General features: G+C 43.8%; 2 protein-coding genes across 5 annotated transcripts in view; one reads left to right on the top strand and one right to left on the bottom strand.

Annotated features, from left to right (window-relative positions):
- Positions 1–22,776, top strand: part of ASB15 (ankyrin repeat and SOCS box containing 15) — an 84,686-nt gene that overhangs the window by 25,848 nt on the left and 36,062 nt on the right. For 2 of the 3 annotated variants that reach the window (XM_068276388.1, XM_068276381.1), the window contains exon 3: positions 7,153–7,271. The exons of the other annotated variant lie outside the window; for it this stretch is intronic. The gene's annotated coding sequence lies outside the window, so the exon portion shown is untranslated. The remainder of the gene's footprint in view (positions 1–7,152; positions 7,272–22,776) is intronic. 3 annotated transcript variants of the gene reach the window in all.
- On the bottom strand, positions 1,725–17,188 carry NDUFA5 (NADH:ubiquinone oxidoreductase subunit A5). Of its 2 annotated transcripts, XM_068276391.1 has the most exons (6): positions 17,018–17,074; positions 14,940–14,991; positions 12,227–12,271; positions 11,969–12,085; positions 4,137–4,202; positions 1,725–1,916 (listed from the first exon to the last, which is right to left on the bottom strand). In XM_068276391.1, exons 1-6 carry the CDS (start codon positions 17,065–17,067, stop codon positions 1,815–1,817), a joined length of 432 nt encoding a protein of 143 aa, XP_068132492.1. In that variant the 5' UTR covers positions 17,068–17,074; the 3' UTR covers positions 1,725–1,814. The 2 variants fall into 2 exon arrangements, with proteins under 2 accessions (XP_068132492.1, XP_068132493.1); XM_068276392.1 differs by lacking the exons at positions 14,940–14,991; positions 17,018–17,074 and adding an exon at positions 17,091–17,188.

The raw sequence follows: 22,776 nt of genomic DNA, 5'->3' as shown, positions 1-22,776 counted from the left end.
TAGCCGCACCACACGAAAACAGGCCTTCGGGGAATACCGTGTTACTGCGTGGTATTCCCCATCTGGCCAAACAGGAAGTGACACTCACTTCCTTTCAGCCAAGCAATTGTGTGTGGAAGTGTATTGTAAAAAAAAGAACTTCCACGCATGTGTGTTGCGTTGAAAAGTGTTGAAAAAGGCCCACGTCACCATAGAGTAACATGACTTCCAGGCCAACACAGATTGCCACAGAAGTTGCGCCGTAACATAGTTTTGGAGCTGCGTCAGATCGAGGGCTTATGGCGGATCGCACTGCGAGGCAGGTGTGTTTTCCCCCATAGGGTTGCATTGGAGTGCGGTAGCAGTGCGTCAATTTGACCCACCACCTGAGTGTGAAAGAGCCCTAAAGGGGCCCATACACCTTACGATTTTGCCACTAATATACAGCAGATTCGATCATGGTGATCAAATCTGCTGTGAAATTGTTGCACAAACACTGAGAACAATCGATTTCCATCCGAAATCAATCGTTCCCATCGATTCGTCCGTGCGGAAGATTCTCGATCGCCGGCAGGTCGGGAGTGCGTCGATAGCGGCATTCAAATGCCCGATGAACGATGCAATACAGCTGCAATACATTACCTGCTCCGCCGGCGCGACTCCCCCGGTCTCCGCTGTCTTTTTCTCCGCACTGGTCTCCGGGTCCGGCAGGCTTCACTTCTTCCTGTCCCGGCAGGAACTATAAACAGTAGTGGGCGCTCTACTGTTTAAACTTCCCCCAGACAGGAAAAAGTGAAGCGTGCTGGACTGGGAGACCAGCGCGGAGAAAAAGACAGCGGAGACCCGGGGGAGTCGCGCCGGCGCAGCAGGTAATGTATGCGGGCATGAGGTGGTAGCAGCGGCAGCACCACCACCACAGATTGTGATCGGTTTCACGCCGAAATCGATTCACAATCTGTTTGCAGTAAAGGCAGCCATACGATCCCTCAATGATCAGATTCGATCAGAGAGGGATCTATCTGTTGGTCGATCTGATGGCAAATCGACCAGTGTATGGCTACCTTAATGGTCACTACTTAAGACCTCTGCCAAGTCAGAAAACAAAGCAGCACGTCTTCTGTGAAAGCTTGAGTGTGCACAACATACGCTGTAGCCTGATTTAAGGTGGCCATACACTTACAGATTTGCAGCAGATTCGACCATCTGATAGATTTCTGTCAGATGCCTGTCAAGTGGAATCTGTCAGGAATCTATCTGATGTGTGCCACACACTAGGAACAGATTTCAGAATGAAATCTATTGAAAATCGATCTAAATGCATTATTGCACCATTAGATCCAATGTAACATCATGGGCCATCGATCTGCTGCCAGCAGCAGATCGACCTAAATTTTCCATCCTGTCAAATATATCAAATTAATCGAAATCGGCTGCAAATCGTTCGATTTGCTGATTTGAAAGAATCGATGTTCGTTTGATCCTATAGAATCGCTCGATCAATGGCTGAAATCAACCAGTGTATGGGCCCCTCAACAGTGTGCATAGATTCAGCTACAGAAAGCTTAATTGTAATATGGCCCATTAGGAAGCCTTCAAATTGCAGAATAAGCATCTTAGTTTTGTGACTCTTCCATCATGCATACAGCTTCAGCTTTTTACCTTTTAGTGAACCCTAGTTAGCTTTTTGCTCTGAATGGAAAATCCTTGAAAATGACTTACAAATACAACACAATGTACAATAGATATGTATGTATAGAGGAGGTTTTATTATGAACTGACAGCACATTAGGAAGTTGTGCCTTGCAGCTTTATAAATATTTATAGATAAATGAAGTCTATATTGGCCACTTCCACTGATTTGCAGGAGCTTCTTCAACTAGTGGCTCCCAGGGTTTCCATTCTGCCATTTTTCTTGCCAGATTCAATTCACTTTCAGCCTGTAAAAATATAAAAACATCAAAAATGCACCCCGTACAGAGACTAGTTTCTCTGAAGCTTTCCCTGCTATATTCAGGTATGCACTGAACACCAATATATACTTGACTTTATAATTAAAGGGAATCAATTTAAAAATAAAAACAAAAACGCAACAACAGATACTTACCTAAGGAGAGGAAAAGCTCTGGATTCTAATGAGCCTTCCCATTAATCTCACAGTCCCAGCGCTGGATACTCAGCTCAAATCTTCTGCCACGGGAGGCTCCGGAATTCTTTGGAAGCCGTAGTGCTCTCGAAGACTGGCTCTGACGAGAGAATGGCTCTGTACTGCACACGTGCTTGAGACAGCATGCTCACGCAAGCGCAGTACGGAGCGACTTGTCGTTGGGAGCACTCAGTCTCCCGAAGCCTCGGGAAGTGGCAGACACTGCTTACGGTGGAGCCAGTGATGGAATGCGGGCACTGTAGGACTGGGAAGGCTCATTAGGACCCAGAGCCTTCCTTCTTGAGTATCTGATTTTTATTTTATTTTTTAAATGGCATCAGACTCCCTTTAAAACACACACATTTTCTATTTGACTGTACTATTACATCATTCTTTACAGAGATTCTGGGAGCTTAAAAGTGTAACTGTCGGGCATAAAATCAAAAAGCATTTATTTATGTTTATCTGGTAAACAAGTTATAAGGATGCTAACCAGGCAATCCAAAAGTTAAAAATCACTATCACTTTTCTTGTTGATAAATGATCATTCCCCAGTTTACCTGACTCTTATTTGGTACATTGCCGCACAAAGGAAGTTGCAGGGCATGCTGGGTTGACTATTTTTGCTTCTTTGCTTTCCTTGCAGACTTCACTAATGTAGCCTGATTGGCTGAAGCCTCTTTCCCTCCTGTTTTCCCCTCCCACACCTCTGTTCCTCTCTGATTCGCTAATATTTATCATGCTGTGACAATGCCCTATCTATTGCAGAGCTGGGTGGGAGTGCCTGAAGACCGGGAGGAAGGCAGGCAATGTATACACAATCAGGCAGAGGAGAGTAAGGGAGGAAATGACATCAAAATTGGCTTCAAGATAGACTTAAAATGGAGAATCCTAAGAAGGGGTGTGTGGGTGTGTGTGTGGGTGTGCTTATGATTTGCAAGTTCCTTCCCTCATCCTCAGCTCATATCCGACCATTTGGCAGGTCAAATAAATCCAATTCGGATACAAGCTTCCTCCTCTGGAATCATAAAGCTCACCCACTTTCCTTCACTATGCAATTCTAGGTGTGAGCCAGGGGAAAGTTAAAGGCATTAATAGCACTCAGAGGTAATGGAAGAGGCTGGTACAGCAGACTCTCGTTATAGTAAACCTCTGGCTATAGTAAACTCAGGCTCAGGTCCCAGCAAATGCATCTGCATAAATATACAATGTATGACTAATTCAGATATAGTAACTCTAATATAATAAACTACTTTTCCTGGTGACTTGGCGTTTACTATAAAGGGATTCTACTGCACTATCATATGAGTCGGTTCAGGTTCAAGCACAAATTTCCAGAAGGTGTACCACAACAATATTAACAATTACTGGGATCTTCTGGTTTTATTCAACGATTTACAGTGTCAGCCATATTTGACATGGACTGTTTGCCTACCCCGTGGGCCGCCCCCCCCCCCCCCTCCTTTGTAGGGAAAGTTCTGAAAAGGGTCAAAAATAAAAATGGCATATATTTGTGTAAACTTCTAAAGCACTGTGTGAAGAATGCAATACACATTTATGTTTTCAGTTATGAGAACATTATTATTTTACTTGAAATAAATTGCAGTTTGAATAGGCATGAATGGATCATGAAGTCTTGTACACACGTAAGAGGAATGATGATTGGCAGGGATAGGGACTCGATCCCTCAGCGATCGTTCAGGGCCAAGTCTGTAAAGGCACATTGCTAGCGATGTATTCTGTTGCTATGGAGACAGGAGGGAGGGTGATGGTGCAGCACACAACGGACCATGCAGAGCAAGTAAGAGAACAACGCTCGCCTGAGAAACCACCAGGCAGATGGCCATTGATGAATTGAGGGAGATTGGGGGCCTCCTCGACCGGCCGCTGCAGCCAAGAACTATCTAGCGTCTGTATAAGTCTTTACATTTTTAGATGTGCCCTACTAGTGAAAATAAAACACAAGCTTCAATGATACAAGATAAGCAAACAAAACACTGAAAAATTGTTTCACCTGTAAAATAACTTCCTCTATTTGTCCACAGTTAATTTTCTGCTCTAGTTTTTCAATACTTGGTTCCTTGAAAGGCAAAAGAAATGAGACTATAAATACATGTAGTCAAAATGCAAAGAGTGATCATACATAAAGAAAAAATTAACTGGCATCAAGAAATTCAAAATTAAATGAAGCAGGCTACATTCAGGGTTTTTCAACTCTTTCCAGTGGGGCCTTACCTGTAAAATCCAGGTGATCCCCAGAAATCACCAGAGAAAGGATATTTAGACACAGAAGTCTACAGGAAATCTACATACACCGCCTACCACCTCCTTGTTTATCTAAACTCTCTCTGGAACTCAAGCGGAGTATTAGAAAACACCACCAGATGGCTGAAATAACTTCCATACACTAAGTAGCTTCGTACACACATCTGGATTATAATCTGCAGATGACTGGCCAATTTTACCACTGCCATTGGATGGCAATTGGATGTGTGTACGGACCTTAAAAGTAGACCTAAACTCTTGCACAGGACAGAAGGAAAACCAAGAGAAATGCACCCTGTATGTATTTATAGAGTTTAGCCTGTCATAGGGCCAGTGCACACCAAAAACTTCTAGCAGATCCGCAAAACGCTAGAGGTTTTTGAAGCAGATTTAAGAGCGATTCTAGGCCTGTTTAGAGAGGTTTTCTAAACATGCCTAGCATTTTTGGAGCGTTTTTGTGTAGCCGATTTCATATATTGTTACAGTAAAGCGGTTACTGAACACCTTCTGTAGCAAAACCGCCTGGAAAACTGCTCTGATCTAGAGTTTTTCACAGGGCTGTGGAGTCGGAGTCGTGGAGTCGGAGTCGTGGAGTCGGGCAATTTTGGGTGCCTGGAGTCGGGAAAAAATGCACCGACTCCGATGCCTAATGAATTTGTAACTGTAATTAAAATAGAAAATATGATAAAATGTTCTATTTCTCAGATAATAGTCATTAAAATAATGTATATATACAGTATATATACACAGTAATAGCTGTGCTTAGTCCACAAAAATGAAATAAACCAATCAAAATGAGTTACTTGTGCTGCTTCAGTAAAGCAGTCCCCGTATTTTTAAGGTCAGATATACATATCTGATTGTGACTGTATATATGATGTGTACACAGGAATCTCTTATATATACTAAATAACATCTATGCTGTAAGAATAAAGCCTGATGTGTAGCTGTGTCACAAATAGAGATGGTCAATGAGATGGAAATAATTCTGCACTGATGCTGATTTATGCAAATGTAAGCACTCCCTTTGCTGATAAAATCAAATAATTTGATATGTTGTTAAAATTTGGTTTGGTGACTACAAATTAAACAGATGGATGAAAAGTAAAGTTTTATACATACCTGGGGCTTCCTCCAGCCCCCTTCAGGCTAATCAGTCCCTCGCTGTCGTCCACCACCTGGATCTTCTGCTATGAGTCCTGGTAATTCAGCCAGTCAGCGCTGTCCAGCCGCATGCCGCTCCCACAGCCAGTAACATTCTGCACCTGCGCAATAGTGCTGCACAGGTGTAGTATGCTCCTGGCGGCGGAGTGTGTGCATGCGCACTACGCCCGACTGGCTCAAGTACCTGGACTCATAGCAGAAGATCCAGGTGGTGGAGGAGGACAACGAGGGACTGATTATCCTGAAGGCGGCTGGAGGAAGCCCCAGGTATGTATAAAACTTTAATTGCATCTGTCTCAGGTTTACTTTGTTACACAGTAGTACTATACTCTACATATGCACTCCCCACAGAGCTGCAGGGAATCCACTGAGAATGCTGTGCACATTGAACACAGAGGTGTTGTCTGTTTACAATCTCCTCATTCCCCTGCAGAGTACCTGCACATCATTCTTACATGTACCCACACTTACATTGCCTAGGGCCTGATAGATGTTCTTTGTTCCGGTTTGTACCTTTTACAAGTACTCTTACCAACGACTAGTTTTAGTCTAAAAGGAATAAATATAGTAGTCTACATATCCTCACTTCAGTTGTCTTGTAAAATTCCTAAGCGTTGGCAGTTAACCAGCCGGGCGGTATGGGCGAGCTCAGCTCGTCCATCACCGCCGGAGGCTGCCGCTCAGGCCCTGCTGGGCCGATTTTCATCAAATAAAGAGCAGCACACGCAGCCGGCACTTTGCCAGCCGCGTGTGCTGCCCGATCGCCGCCGCTCTGTGGCGATCCGCCGCGAGCAGCGGCGAAAGAGGGTCCCCCCAGCTGCCTGAGCCCAGCGTAGCCGGAACAAAAAGTTCCGACCAGCGCTAAGGGCTGGATCGGAGGCGGCTGACATCAGGACGTCGGCTGACGTCCATGACGTCACTCCGCTCGTCGCTATGGCGACGATGTAAGCAAAACAAGGAAGGCCGCTCATTGCGGCCTTCCTTGTTTATTCTGGGCGCCGGAGGCGATTGGAAGAACGCCTCCGGAGCGCCCTCTAGTGGGCTTTCATGCAGCCAACTTTCAGTTGGCTGCATGAAATAGTTTTTTTTTTTATTTAAAAAAACCCCTCCCGCAGCCGCCCTGGCGATCTTAATAGAACGCCAGGGTGGTTAAGAGACGAGGAGTCGGAGTTGGTGGAATCTTAAACTGAGGAGTCGGAGTCGGTGGATTTTTGGACCGACTCCACAGCCCTGGTTTTTCAGAGCAGTTTGAGCTTTTCCTATACATTACATTGGGGCAGAAACGCATCTGCAAACCGCAAAAATGCTGCAGGAGCCACATTTGCGGTTTTCTAAAAACCTCAAACCGCTGGTGTGCACCATCCCATTGAGATACATTAGCCAAGTGTTTGCACAGGCGGCAGCGGTTTTGAAACCGCTACCAAAAACGCTTGGTGTGCACCAGCCCCAATTCCCCCTCATTTGTGACTAATCACCACCGTAATTTTATCTCTCAGCTGTGTCACATCAGGTATCTAGACACACTGTAGATTTATACCAGCTGCAACAAAGAAATGCTTTTCTTTAAAGGTTATTATATTATGCTTTTGTGTATGTTTTAGAGCAGAGAGGAAGTTCTGAGTTCAGGTCCGCTTTAAAGGGATACAAAGGCCTCAGGTAGCCGTTTGTGGCTACCTAGATCGGACTCTTGTAAAAGAAAACACCAATCCGAGATACAGAGGTAAGAATTAGAAACCACAGCACAACATTGTGATCCTGTACATAGCTAGAGCACCAGTGAAGTGTAGGAGGATTTTTAGCAAAAATCACATCAGTTTCTTTAAACCCAGCAACACAAAGAAACATAAGTAATGCAACTTGGTGTATGCAGTCAAGACTATTGACAAACGGAAAGAGTTAAATATTGAGTAGACCAAGCAACTCTTGTGCATGGCCAAACATAATTATCATGGACAGTACCAAGCAGGTAGCAGCACACTTCCCATCATCCTATTCCTCGCAATCTGGTCACTTGTGCCACCAAAGAAAGCAGCAAAACAGGCCAGGAGGATAAGGGAGGCCACTTTTTATCAAGTCAAGAAGGAGAAAAAAAAAAAATATTCCTGAGGGACACAAAACTCCATACCCAACTTTTAAGGACGACTCTGTCCTAGCAAGCAAACCGTAGCAAAACCACCTTAAAGAGGAACTCCAGTGAAAATAATGTAATAAAAAAAAAGTGCTTCATTTTTACAATAATTATGTATAAATGATTTAGTCGGTGTTTGCCCAATGTAAATCTTTTAAATCCCTGATTTACATTCTGGCATTTATCACATGGTGACATTTTAACTGCAGGCAGGTGATGTAGCTGCTGCATGCTTTTATTGGCAGTTGGAAACAGCTGTAGACAGCCATTTTCCACAATGCAACAAGGTTCACAGACAGGAAACTGCCAGGAGTACAATGGTCCTCAGAGTTTCTTGTGGGAGGGGTTTCACCACAATATCAGCCATACAGTGCCCCCTGATGATCCGTTTGTGAAAAGGAATACATTTCTCATGTAAAAGGGGGTATCAGCTACTGATTGGGATCAGTTCAATTCTTGGTCACGGTTTCTCTTTAAAGGACAGCTGAACTGAGAGGTATATGGAGGCTGCCATATTTATTTCCTTTTAAATAATACCAGTTGCCTGGCTATCCTACTGATCTATTTGGCTGTAGTAGTGTCTGAACCACACCAGAAACAAGCATGCGGCTAATTTTGTCAGATCAGACAATGTCAGAAAGACCTGGACAGTCAAGAAACTAGTATTGCTAAAAAGGAAATAAATATGGTGGCCTCGGTTTCCCTCTTGCTTCAGGGCAAGGAAAAATTTAGAAATACAATTTACTATCTGAGGCCCAGTGCACACCGAGCGGATTTGGATGTGATCCGCCGGCCGCATCAGCCTGTAAATGTAATGTATTTCAATGGGCTGGTGCACACCAGAGCGGTAGGCGTTTTGCAGAAACACATACTCCCGGGCTGCAGCATTTTTGGGATTTCGGAGGCGTTTCTGCTACACAAAAAAAAGCTACACAAAACCGCAAACCGCTAGCAAAACGCTTCATAATAATAATAAGAAAAAACGTTTCAAAAACCGCTAGCGTTTTGCAGATCTCCTAGCGGTTTTTGGTGTGCACTAGGCCTCACAGGTTGTTTTTGATCGAAAACAGTAATCCTGTCCAATTGGTAATCACCCCCCTCAAGCTTTTGTTTGACTGTTCTACTGTATGTTTTGCTGTACTACTGCTGCTGCTCTAGCTATATCAACTGAAAGTGTACCCAAGCCAAAACTCGGGTACAAAATGAGATACTTACAGAGAGGGGAGCCTCAAGATCTTATTGAGGCTTCCCTTGGAATTCTGATGTCCCCCATCTCTGAGTGCTCCCACGCCCCCAAAGATTAGCGACAAGGCATTTTCACTAACAATATTGCAACAATACAGGAGGGAAAATAGCATTAAAGTGGATCTGAGGTGAACTTTAGCTCAATTAAAAAAGGTGCCCCCTATATATACACACACACCTTTTAAGGCAATCTTACCCCAAAAAGGTTTTACTTTTTCTTTATAACTTTATTTCTTTAAGAATTTAAAAATGCCGCGCCCCCAACCACTCTAACACTGCGGCGTTCTTTGTCCCATGCCGCAGTATTCATGGGAACACAGAGTTAGGAGGGAGGAGGCATAATGACGCAGGAGGAGGGGGCGTTCCCAGCCAAAGCAGCTGAGCTCACACGATGCTTGCGCGAGTTCAGCACAGGTCTCCTGAAGCAAGGATCGCTACAGCAGCCGTATCGCTGCTATGGAGTCCTGTAGTTGCTCGATGCTGAAGGGAGCCCGGGTCCTGACCTGGCTGCACCGTGACCACATGTCCGCAGCCTGCATCATGCCCACTGCCGCTCACTGTAGTTTTGTGCACAGCCCAGCGTCACTGTTGCCATAGCAACATAACGCTGAAACAGGCCACTGCACTACATACAGCGGGCGGCTAACTTCCGTGTTGCCGGGAGCAGCGCCAGGAACGAGCAAGCATCTGACACCTTCTTCACCGCAATGTGTGTGTGCGGTTACTGTAACTGTGGGGAGTTTGGAATGGGTATCACACTCATTTACTAACTTACTGCTGGGAGGGAGGGGGGCGAGGCGGTTCACTTATTGTGTGTGTGTGTGTGTGTGGTGTGTGGTGTGTGGTGTTACGTGTGTGTGTGTGTGGTGTGTGGTGTGTGGTGTGTGGTGTGTGGTGTGTGGTGTGTGGTGTGTGGTGTGTGGTGTGTGGTGTGTGGTGTGTGGTGTGTGGTGTGTGGTGTGTGGTGTGTGGTGTGTGGTGTGTGGTGTGTGGTGTGTGGTGTGTGTGTGTGTGTGTGTGTGTGGTGTTACGTGTGTGTGTGTGTGTGTGTGTGTGGTGTTACGTGTGTGTGTGTGTGTGTGTGTGTGTGTGTGTGTGTGTGTGTGTGTGTGTGTGTGGTGTTACGTGTGTGTGTGTGTGTGTGTGTGTGTGTGTGTGTGTGTGTGTGTGTGTGTGGTGTTACGTGTGTGTGTGTGTGTGTGTGTGGTGTTACGTGTGTGTGTGTGTGTGTGTGTGTGTGTGTGGTGTTACGTGTGTGTGTGTGTGTGTGTGTGTGTGTGGTGTTACGTGTGTGTGTGTGTGTGTGGTGTTACGTGTGTGTGTGTGTGTGTGTGTGGTGTTACGTGTGTGTGTGTGTGTGTGGTGTTACGTGTGTGTGTGTGTGGTGTTACGTGTGTGTGTGTGTGGTGTTACGTGTGTGTGTGTGTGGTGTTACGTGTGTGTGTGTGTGGTCACTTGGCACACACTGGGCATGCACGGGATTTCAGAGGCAAGGGGGCGGAGAGGTGAGTGGAGTTTCATAGGCTGGGGGGTGTGGGGATGCAGATCAGCTTGTGTAATGCGATTACAAGCTGAACATTGCTGCCCTCATTGTTTCACAGAAATCAAAAAATTCCACGAAGCTGGCACCACCAAATGTAGTAAAATAGCTCTTTATTCAAACGTCATTAAAATGACATTCAGTCAATGATCAAAAATGTAGCAATGGCGACAGCCCGCTGTTTCGAACTTGACGTCCTTTGTCAAGCCATACTGCTATCACTAAACATAAAACACACCTCCTTTAAATAGTGGTCAGTTACACAATCAACCAATGAGTTTGAAATCGCAACATCCAATGAGAATGCCTGACAGGGGGTGAGGACCTGATGGGGAACTGCTCTAAATCATGTGATCCATGGTAGACCAATAGGAACGCTGGTCGCGTAACCGAAATACGCATGCGGACAAAAATACGCATGAAAATACGCATAAAAGCTTCCGGAACGCAAAAATGACGTCAACGCGTGTCGTACGCGTAAAAATTTACGCATGCGTCACCGGATGCGTAAATTTACCAAAAAAGGTATCCTAGGCCTCTCCCCAGTGTGGCCAGCTTAAAAAGTCCAAAGCCTCACAAAGGAAGCATGTGATTAATCATAAAGACAAGCCCAGTTAAGGCCACATCAAAGAGGAAACAGTCGGCCCACACTGTGGAGAGCACCAAATTTTGGCAAAAGAGGGGGAAGGAAGGAAAGGGATGGAAGGCAAGGAAAAAGGGAGAGGGAGAGGGAGGGGGAGGGAGAGGGGGAAGAGGGAGGGGGGGGGGAAGGAGAGGAAGGGGAAGGAGAAGGGAGGGAGACGGAAAGGCAGGGAGGGGAAGGAACTGGTCTCACCATAGATCATAAAAAAAACCAAAATAAATAAAAACATCAGGTAAAAATAACAACCCCTGACGGCATCGCCAATGGTTTACAAAGACAGAAGCATAGGCCAACAAGATCACGGCCAACACCCTTGAAGCATCAAAATTAAACACAAAAACTCAAATCATAATCTCGTCTTCTTGCATGGGTGCTTCTCCATTTTTGTGAATTGTACAGAAATCAAAAAAAAATGTATGCTGTTGAAGCTGTTTGCTGCTAGATTTGCTGTGTAAACTATCTAAACTTTAGATAAAATATATATACACAAGTTACTTGTTATAGATAGTTTTTCACCTCAGATCCGCTTTAACGCCACCCCAGACTTTCAGCAGGCGCAGGGTGAGCAGTCTTTTTGCTTCACTCCGCACCCAAATTTGTCCATGGCCGCAGGTCTCTGAAACACTTATTAATTCAGATGGCTTGCTATAGAAACTAGCAAGTAAAAAATAAAAGAGAAGCAGATTTTTCTCAGAGGGAGAATATGCGTCACCAAAAGCTTTTACATTTTCCAATAAACGTCACTTTCATGCAAGCTCACGATTAGCTGCTCCTAGGGTGCTATGCTTTCTAGAGCAAGTCCATCCTAATCCATTCACTTATATAATGATTGTAATTGCTAATTAACACCACATTACTTACTGTCTGTACTGCATTAATTCGTTCATTGACAATTTGCTCTGTGTATCTTCGGTATGCTGCATCATTTGGAATGTTCTGTAGGGCCCCAAGGATTCTTGTATACAATATCCTCAAGCGCTATAAATGGAAGACACGTACGGTAAATGGTGATCAATTCTAAGTGCAGTTGTCTGGTATCTATACCAAACCATTGAACTGCAGCCCATAAATATTGTTACTGCAATCTGGTCTGGTGCATAAATTAGTATTGAAACTTACATCATGCGGATTCTCGCAAACCGCTAATCCAACTAAGCCAGTGGTCTGAAAAAGAACACAAACAGATAATGTTCCTGGTAAACTTGTCGATTTAATGAGATACAAACATTTTAGATAAGCGAGATCAATTCTGGCAACAAACGGACACTGCAGTAAGATTTCCATGCACAGGCAGTGTGCGGCTATTTTACCGCTACCTACACTGGGGGAGTGCTGCCAATTAACCCACCAGTGCTCTTCCAGTGTAAGTATCGATAAAATTGTTGTGCACTACCTACGCACATCAATCTTACCGCAGATTAGTGAATCTGGGCCAAAGATTTCAAAGCAATCTTCTTACCTCATTAAGCACTCACTTTAACTTATCATATGTGCCCATGCCGTGATAAAATGATTCTCCAGTGCCCCGCATCGACCCTCTTGTCATTTGAATGCATGGCCTCGGTCGACGCGCCCTCTGATCATGCTCCCGTGGACGGAAGCACTCTGCGCAGTACACAAAAATCTCTACTGCGCAGAATGCTGCCTGCAATGGGAGCATGTGGCTGTCAGCACGGGTACAGGGCGGCTGCAGAGGGCTGGTAGAAGCCCCAGGTAAGTTAAACTCATTTTTTTCTCCTTCAGTATAGGTTCCCTTTAAAGAGGCACTAAAGATGCAGTAAATTACTCAGGATACCCACTTTTCTGGTAATTTTCCTGGTTTCAGCATCAGAAGCACTTCCTGCAGCTATATAATGCTGCACTTTGGTATGTAGCCCTGCCTCTCACAGTGATGTTTAGCCTAGGCTTTTTAGCACTGTGGAATCTCTATTAAGCTCAACACACACACCATACAATCTAGGTTGTTCAATCTTACCACTTTCATGTAGTGTAAGAGCTTATCCAATCAATCATTCAAGGTATTTTCAATCTGTTGGCCCTAAAGCCCCATCTACACCATGGGACATTGCAGCGATCCGGCGGCTCGATTAGCCGCCGGATCACCTCTTCCGCGTGCCCGCCACGTCCCCGCTCGCGCGCCGCATTCGATTCCCCGCTTGTGCCCGCTCGTCCCCGCTTATCTCCCGCACGATTCCCTGCCATTGTCCCCTCGCGGGGATCGAGCAGGGAATCGGCGGTGCGGAGATCCGTCCTGTCGGATCTTATCAATCGAGCCGCATCAGCGGCTCGATTGATAAGGAGCATCGCGGCCGCATCTACTCGTGTAGATGCGGCTTTATACTACATAGATTTGGTAAATCTGTACAACCAAGATTGTATGGTGTGTGTTGAGCTTTAGTGACACAGCTAAACATCAGGCTTTATTCCTACAGCATAGATGTTATTTAGTATATACATAACAGATTCCTGTGTACACAATATATACAGTCACAATCAGATATGTATATCGGACGTTAAAAATATGGGGACTGCTTTATTGAAGCAGCACAAGTAACTATTTTTTTTTTATTGGTTTATTTCATTTTTGTGGACTAAGCAGAGCTATTACTGTATATATCAATTATTTATGACGACTATTCTCTGAGAAATAGAACATTTTATCATATTTCTATTTTAATTACAGTTTAAATTCATTAGGAGTCAGAGTCTGTGCATTTTCTCCCGACTCCAGGTACCCAAAAATTGCCCCGACTCCACAGCCCTGCTTGAAAGTGAATATAAACTGAGATAGACAATTGTATTTATTTTCCTACTCCTAAAAATTAAGTTTTGAGATACCCCACAGTTTTACTTTGTTTAAATTTACTTTTTAAGTTTCTAATGTTTTATTGTTCCAGTCTTTGAAATATGCCAGAGCTAAAATCCATGAACTATTGACCCTTTTAATCTCTTCCCTGTTCTCAGAAGTTGTTCTCTGTGAGAAAAGTGCAAATTTGGACAGAGGCGCCAGGCAGGTTAAAATGATCTAAAAACAACTAAAAAGGAAGAATACAGGTGGACTTACCTCCTGAAATGATGGACAATCGAGATTGTTCAAATCGCAAATAATTTTGGCACTCCGCAACGCGTTTCGCAGGTATAACCCGCTTCATCAGGCAAGGAGTGCAAGCTCAAAAAAGGTCCAATAGTGGCAATGCGCCTCTGTCGAAGAGGCGCATTGCCACTATTGGACCTTTTTGAGCTTGCACTCCTTGCCTGATGAAGCGGGTTATACCTGCGAAACGCGTTGCGGAGTGCCAAATTAAATTATTTGCAATTTGAACAATCTCGATTGTCCATCATTTCAGGAGGTAAGTCCACCTGTATTCTTCCTTTTTAGTTGTTTTTAGATCATTTTAACCTGCCTGGAGCCTCTGTCCAAATTTGCACAGTATATAGTCCACCTTGGGTGGAGGGGACTCTCCCCTTCTTTCTATCTACAGAGAGCGACTTTTTAAACCTGAGTGGGGTCAGGTTCTAATGCTCCCCACCTGCATTTCGAGTGGTTGCCTATGTGGTAACCCGTGTTTGTGAGTATATCCACATCTGTTAATTATTTTGCCAACAATTGCTAGACTTACTGCACCATATTGGGCTCTCGGTTTTTCTTTTTTGTTTCTGTGAGAAAAGTGTTTTATGGATGTAATTCGTTATCAGTAAGGGTACACTAGTCTGACTAGATCCCGACTGTCACTTGCATACCTGAATGTAAACACTTTTAGGCAGAGAAAGAAAAAAAAAAAGGAACACAGATAGCATAGTTATTTATATGCTTGGCATTGTCCATACACACGTTTATCTCATCAGTTGTTTTCCACCTCGGTATTCCTTTAAGATGTTGCCACCTGTGATATATTTCAGAATGTAAAGCAGGGTAAGGGAAGATTTTACAATGTAAAAACAAAAAACAACCTGAATATTCCTCAGTGTTTTTATAGAAGAGTTACATGAAAGCATATTAAGAAATGCTTTCTTAGTGCAGACAGGGTAATCAGAGGAACACACAGAGGGCTGGTTCACACTGCAAGTGTTTTTCTAAGCTCTTGCTAATGTAATGCTACGTGTGTTCTCACTTGAGTGATGCGAGTTAATGTAAAATAAATAAATCACACATAGCATTACATTAGCAAGTCACTGTTGCTTAGAAAAGTGCTTGCAGTGTGGAACAGCCCTGAAGATGGTGTGGGAAGTATTACATTTTTTTTTCATTCAATGGCAGAGATGGTAGGTTAGAGGTTACTACTTCTGGTTTGCACATACAATTAGCGCAGATAGTATGCAGTTTGGAATTGGGGCAATCAAATGCACTTCCAGCCAAATTTTGAATATATCAGTTCCAAGCCACATATAACCAAGAATTACTTGCATCATTATTATTTCATAACTCTGGGACCCAGAGCTGCAAGGCAAGAGCACTAACCACTACGCCACTGTGCTGCCTTCACTGATGATCTCTACTCACTGGAAACTGGAAGATGACAAGACTATTGAGCTACAGTGCTGGTCACAGAGAGTTAATCTTTCTTAGTGGTAGGAGGTGGTGTACTGGCCCGAGTGATCTGTTCTGTGCTGGGGAAACAGCTTCCACTCTACTGGCAACAAGGAGCTATTGGATGCTATCACTCAAAGTACTTTCATATATTTATTGCAAAAAGAACAGATACACAATGCACAAACTTGCTAATTAATGGAAATATGTTTACATAATATGCATTAGAAAGGGCAGGCTTAACTGGGGCTATAAATCCCCAATCTAGAGCAACTAAGGGCAATTTCACACTTGTCTTTTAGTGTGTTTGGCCACAAATACAGGTTCAATCAACAGATGCAATCAATTCAAATTTGAAAATAAAAGCCAAGTTTTTCAAAATGGGAGATCATATACCAAATAGCACATCACCACATTTTCTATGGAATCTGCATGTACTTCTATTAATTTAACATATTTGCAAAGGCAGGAAAACATTTGCGATTAGATTAAAACCAGGTTGCACCACTCTAGGTTCTAGTCTAGTTTGTGTGACCCAGCAGGAAACCTCATAGTCAAAATCCTCTGACGTGATTGGGTGGACGGCACCCTCTCCAACTCCTAGGTTTAAGATAAGTTTTAGTGAATTACGCCCACACTATTCAGCCACACTATCATAACTCTTAGTGCAGTGGAAGGTGTTGTGATTGAAGAACTGTTGCTCATGAGGCTTCCAGCTGGGTCCCCTAAAGTAGACTAGCACATCACTCTGTACAAGGCACCATAACTACTGTGTTAATCACAGTGCTCTTGTGATCGTCAAAAGGCATGCACTTCAACAATCGGACCAAAGCGCATGCAGTGCCGAAGGGCCCTATAAGCTGGCTATCTGGTTAAAAAAAAAAAATGATGCAGGTATACCAGAGGTGATTGGAGCATGGTGCAACATAGCTTTTGTTGTAACTAGGGCAGCACAGTGATGTAGTGGATAGCACCCTCCCCTTGCAGCGTTAGGATTCCAGGATCCAAACATGGGTAAGGACACTATCTGCATGGAGTTTGTAAGTTCTCTCCATGTTTGCACGGGTTCCCTCTTACAGAAGGGGTTCTTCCCCCCGGAAAATAGACTACAAAAGTATAACACAATGACTGACTATGGTAGGGATTAGATTGTGAGCTCCTCTAACAGCTAGACATGCACGACTATAAATATACTATGTAAAAGCAGTGTCATTGTCATATAAATATGTAGTAATAATAAGTGCAATCCTGAGCTCAGGTACAGTTCACAAAGAAGAACGGTGTGCTCAAACCACACAGCAGCAGCAGCAATAAAATGTCATATACAATCTTTGAGGCAAGAACGACATGCAGGGACCACAGACTGGACCCCACTGCAGCACCTCTCACACAGCCAGCAGTGACAGTGCCCAGCACTGAGTACAGCTGCCATCCTGCTGACCTCCAGCGTCTCACCTTCTTCAGTACACCAGCCATGGCTGTGCCGCGTTGCACGCTGGGTAGGAGCAACCGATGCTCAGAACTAGACTGAAGCAAACGATAAAGATTGCGGCTCCATCACCGCGTACATACGTGCTCGCTCCCGCCAGCTCTTCTCAGGCACTATCCGCTGAGCGCGCTCATGCGCTAGAAAGGGAGGAAGTGTGGCAGATGGAGGAAGTGGGAGTGCTGGATATTGATGTGCTTATGGGGCTACTGCTTAGTGTGCTGAGAAAATCACATTGATAATACTGTAATAAAAAAAATCGAGTATGTATAGCTCCTGAAAATGTCTTCACTGTATGGGAAAGGCTTTATTGTAATAAGGTGGATTTATTAATTATTGTGATAATCTGTTTAAATCACCTATCTTTTAAACTGATCACTGCGGAAGCAGTAAAAAAGGGCGCCGGCATTCACTCTCATAATAAATATCGTTTGATAGGCGCCGTACAGGAAAAAAGGGTGCGGGAGATTATTAACGTATTATAACTGCGCCCAGAGATTATTAACGGTTTATAACTGTGCCTGTGACAAATCACGTTTACAAATATACTAAACATATCTTAATGTATTTAACTAAAACGTTTTTTAAAATTGTATCACTTACTGTTTGTAAAACATTATTATCCCCATAATAAAGTGATCAGTAAGTAAATCGTAATATATTTTTTACAGTCACTATTTGTAAAACATTATTATCCACACAATAAAGAGATCACTAAGGAGAGTCTTAGGGTTAGCACCACCAGGGGGGCTTTAGGGTTAGGCACCATCAGGGGGGTCTTAGGGTTAGGCACCAACAGGCGAGATTTAGGGGTAGGCACCACCAGGGGGGGTCTTAGGGTTAGGCACCACCAGGGATTGGTTAGGGTTAGGCACCACCAGGGGGTCTTAGGTTTAGGCACCACCAGTGGGGTCTTAGGGCTGGGCACCACCAGGGAGTGGTTAGGGTTAGGCACCACCAGGGGGTCTAATGCTGGGCATAGACGGTTCATTTGTGCCCTTATCAATCGAGCCGCTGATGGCTCGATTGATAATATCTGACAGGTCCGATGACCCGCCGGATAGATTCCCCGCTCGATCCCCGCGGGTGGACAATAGCGGGGAATCGAGCGGCTGATAAAGAATGCCCGCGGGGACGAGCGGGAATCGACGCTGGCTCGATACCGGCGCATTCTCGAACCGTCTATGCCCAGCATAAGGGTTAGGGATAGGTAGGTTCTGTGTGAGAGTAGGGTCAGGTTTAGTTGTAGTAAAATTTTAATTGTATTTACTAATGTTTTACTACAGTTATTTTTCATTGTTACAAACAATAGTTACAGATTTTATTACATGAAGAAACGGTAAATGAATGTTATACACAGTATTATACAATTATAATGATTATACATATACTATCGTTTTTTAACAAACGCAATTATAAGTTTCACTTTCAAAACAGGAAAGATTATCGTTTTTACAATTTACGATCTCATACACAATATTAAATGTTTTTTAATTTGTAAAACTTTATTGTAAACGAAATACAACACAATATTTTTTATTAACATTATTGCCACTTTTCGTTTACACCCCGTGCCCTTTTTTCCCCGACGCCCTTTTTGCATGTACTTATGTGACAGTAGGCAGGGCTGTTTGGGAGCACAGTTTGCCTAGGCGGAGAGCTAGAGCGCCACTTCAATTTTTGGCAGCAGCACCTTTTCTTACCTCTCTCCTTTCCTGCTACTACGGTATCTGCTATATCTTTCACTGTCCCTAATGCTTGAAGTACACTGACTAGAGTATACATATTCATCTACTCTGGTTGTATGGTGTAATCCAACAGGCCTGTTCTTATGCATTTCTAATGTCACTTGATGCCACACAACAGGTGAGGGGAGGGTGCAGGTGAGGTAAATCTCAGAGATTACTTAGTGAATGTACACTTAAAGAGAATCTGTATTGTTAAAATCGCACAAAAGTAAACATACCAGTGCGTTAGGGGACATCTCCTATTACCCTCTGTCACAATTTCGCCGCTCCCCGCCGCATTAAAAGTGGTTAAAAACAGTTTTAAAAAGTTTGTTTATAAACAAACAAAATGGCCACCAAAACAGGAAGTAGGTTGATGTACAGTATGTCCACACATAGAAAATACATCCATACACAAGCAGGCTGTATACAGCCTTCCTTTTGTATCTCAAGAGATCATTGTGTGTTTTTTTCCCCCTTCTGCTCTCATGCACTGAAGTTTCAGGCTGCTCTTTTCTTCTTGCAAACAGCTTTGCCCTTGTCTGTAATTCCTCAGTATGTGAAAGCCCAGCCAGCTCAGAGGACGATTTATCCAGCTTGTAAAAGATAAGAGAGAAGAGAGAATCTGCCATAATCTAAATAACACACAGGCAGTGTGCAGAGAGGGGCCTGGAGGGGGGAGATTCATCACAGAACCACAACACTGTTATAGTAGAAAGTGCTGCAGTAAGCCAGAACACATTAGAATAGCTTTTGGAACTTGTAGGATGATAAAAAAACAGGATGCAATTTTTGTTACGGAGTCTCTTTAAGTGCGTTTTCCTGCCCAAACTCTGCATGGAAGGGAGGGGGGGGGCAGTTGCTATGAGTGGAGCTGCATGAGGCTGTGCTTGGTATATAGGATAAAACCTGGTGCCTGAACTTGTTATGATGGGAAACAAAACAAATGGGCTCATCATAGAGTGACACATGATGTCTGTGCCTCTTATGGTGAATGGCTGCAGGTTATTGGGGAAGACATTATTATTTATTGTATTTATAACATGCCAACATATTATGCAGCACTAAACAATAAATACATTCAATGGTACTAAGGATGGCAGACATAACTTAACAAGGTTATGCAACATAAGACAAAGTTATACAAGACAAACGGTACAAAATACACGATCATGCAATTTGGGCAGGTTAGGTAGGCCCAGTAATTTCAAGTAATCACAATTATGGGGGCACATGATCATGTAGAATAAACTAGGGAAGGGAGGGCCCTGCCAAAGGCTTACAATCTAAGGAGAGGGGAGATGGACACATTAGATAGGGCTGTAGAATAAGTATTCAGCAGAGAGTTACTGTGTGGTAGGCAGTGTTTCTCAACATTTTATTGGTATGTACCCCTTTTAAAACAGTGTACTCACCAAGTACTCCCTGGCATAGTAAACAAGTACCCCTTGACAAATATATATTTAATCGTAGTACATGATAATTTGTTCTAAACAATTTCCAAGCATTTACTATTGCTTTTAATTAACTACCGGTAAAACACTAATTTGGTGTTGTTTAAATAAGATTTATTATTTTCTAAAACTCTAAATTTCTTATTCTTGGTTAAGTATATTAAGCCCTAGTACCCCCTGGAACCATCAGAAGTACCCCCTGGGGTACGCGCACCACATGTTGAGAACCTACGTGGAAAGGGGTGGATAGGCCATCATGAAGAGATGGGTCTTGAGGGCTTGCTTGACTGTGTTGAAGGAGAGGGCAATGAGCGGTGGAATGGCGTTCCAGAGGAGAAATCCTGCAGGCGTGCATGGGAGTGGGAAATGTGCGGGGCGGTTAGGCAAAGATCAGTGGAGGACCTCTGGGGGCAGCCTGGTGTTTAACCGTGAACATGCTCCAAGATGTAGGTAGGGCGGTTTTGTGCACAGATTTATTGGCCAGGCACATAATATTGAAACTTATCCTGAATTGGATAGGTTGCCAGTGCAGGGATTTACAGAGGGTGGATGTGGAGCAGTGAGAAGAATGGATTACTCTGCCACGTTCATAACTGATTGGAGTGGGGGAATGCAGTTCCAGGGGATGCCAGGCAGAAAGGAGTTGCAGTAGTCAAGGGGGGAGATGATGAGGGCATGGATGAGCACCTTGGTAGTGTCCGGGGTCACAATTTTCTATAAATTCACATAGAATGCCTTCACTTATACAGTAGGAATGCACTTGACAGCTGTACTTTGGGGGAAATGGGGGAAAACTTTTATAAGCATGCATGCGGTCCCTTTGTTTAAAAGTTAAGAACTAGAATTGCCTTCAGCTTGAAACTCTAGGTTCTAGAGCAGCCTTTCTCAACCTTTCTACTCTGGAGGAACCCTGAAAATAACTTTTTGATCTCAAGGAACCCCTGCAAACAAATTTTTGATCTCGAGGAACCCCTGCATTTGTTTTGCAGGAGGCATGGTCTTAAAAGTCTGTGTGGCTGTTTATTTCACTACCCTCTATTACACTGCCACTCATTATACTGTCTCCTGACTCCCCAATTTAGTGCTTCTTGTTACAGTACCATCTATTATAGTGTGCTCTATTATACTTCCCCCATGATGGGGTAAAATGCCAAGGAACCCCTGCAGAGTACTCAAGGAACCCTGGGGTTACAGGGAACCCTGGTTGAGAAAGCCTGTTCTAGAGCATGAGATGTTTGCATGCATGCTTACTGGCTTAGGTAGAGTAAGGGCCAGTTCTAAGGAGAGAACGTTGAGTACAAAAGATACTACTAAGAGCATGTGTTTTGGTTGCAGAGGGTTTGCAAACTGACCACATCATTTAGCTCCTGTTTTTTGTCTTATTTAATTCTCAACAGGATGGCAATAGCCACCTTTGGTTGTATATACTGTATGTTTCAGCAGCCATTGTGGTCTGGCTGCAGGCTGTGGCCCACTTGTCTCCATGCCTATCCCATTTATTTAACAGTGTGAGTGGTACAATTTGTACCTCCCTGGAGAAAGGGACTGAAACTAACTATACTATTTCTTCTTCCAACAGAGAGACATTGGTTCAAATAATAATTTAAACGTGTTGGCACAGGCACCGCATGAAGGCTGTCTTGTGCTCTCTCCTAACCTTTTGAGCATTATCCCAACTTTGGGAACACGTTTGCTATGTGACTTCGGAGCTACATTACCTGGAAGGGGGAACACTACAGGCAGCACCCCAAGCACTATCACTGCCTAGGAAACCACCTGCAACTACACCCCAAAAAGGGCAGGGGGCAGTGCCCCAGTGCTGCCATCCCCTGGGACGACCACCCACAGCTATTCCCCAAACAAAGAAGGCTATAAACTCGAACATGAAGGATAGTAAGTACTCATTGCCAAGCAGCACTTGGCTTACAAATGGCTTCAGGGAAAGCCTCCTGGCATATTGAAAAAAACAGTACGTGCAATTGCATCTGCAGTACAAGAAATAGCGAGGGCTGAAAGCACCTATTTCTTTTTCCTACAAAAAGACATTGGTTCACATCCTGTACGGCTCCTCTTTTCAGGTAATGAAGCTCCCAAGTGACATAGCAAATATGTTCCCAAAGTTTAGATACCACTCAAGAGAGGTTAAGAGGGGGCACGAGACAGCCTACACAAGCCGTGCCAACACGTAATTCCATTAATATGTGAACCAATGTTTCTTTGTAGGAAGAATAGATGGTGTGGGTGGTTTCAGCCTTTGCTATTTCTGGTCTTGCAGATGGAATTGCACATCCTGTGCCTTCAAATTTGCCAGGAGGCTTTCCCTGCAGCCATTTATAAGCCAGGGGCTGTTTGGTATGGATCCAACTAGTTTGGAACAGTTATTTTTAAATAATTTTCTAGCTTTGAAAAAAAATGTAATCTTCATCCTGAGTAAAACTGCCAGGGTCGGTCTTATTTTAATTTTTGCACCAAAA

The sequence above is a fragment of the Hyperolius riggenbachi genome, chromosome 3 (assembly GCF_040937935.1).
Source record: "Hyperolius riggenbachi isolate aHypRig1 chromosome 3, aHypRig1.pri, whole genome shotgun sequence".
Taxonomy (NCBI): domain Eukaryota; kingdom Metazoa; phylum Chordata; class Amphibia; order Anura; family Hyperoliidae; genus Hyperolius; species Hyperolius riggenbachi.
This window is presented reverse-complemented; position numbering and strand designations above follow the sequence as displayed.

Coding starts and splice junctions, on each gene's coding strand:
- NDUFA5 (XM_068276391.1), bottom strand. CDS start 17,067: ATGGCAGCTGTACTCAGTGCTGGGCACTGTCACTGCTGGCTGTGTGAG. Junction 14,992..17,017: donor CACTGCTGGCTGTGTGAGAG/GTGCTGCAGTGG, acceptor AATATATCACAG/GTGGCAACATCTTAAAGGAA. Junction 12,272..14,939: donor AAACAACTGATGAGATAAAC/GTGTGTATGGAC, acceptor GTTCTTTTTCAG/ACCACTGGCTTAGTTGGATT.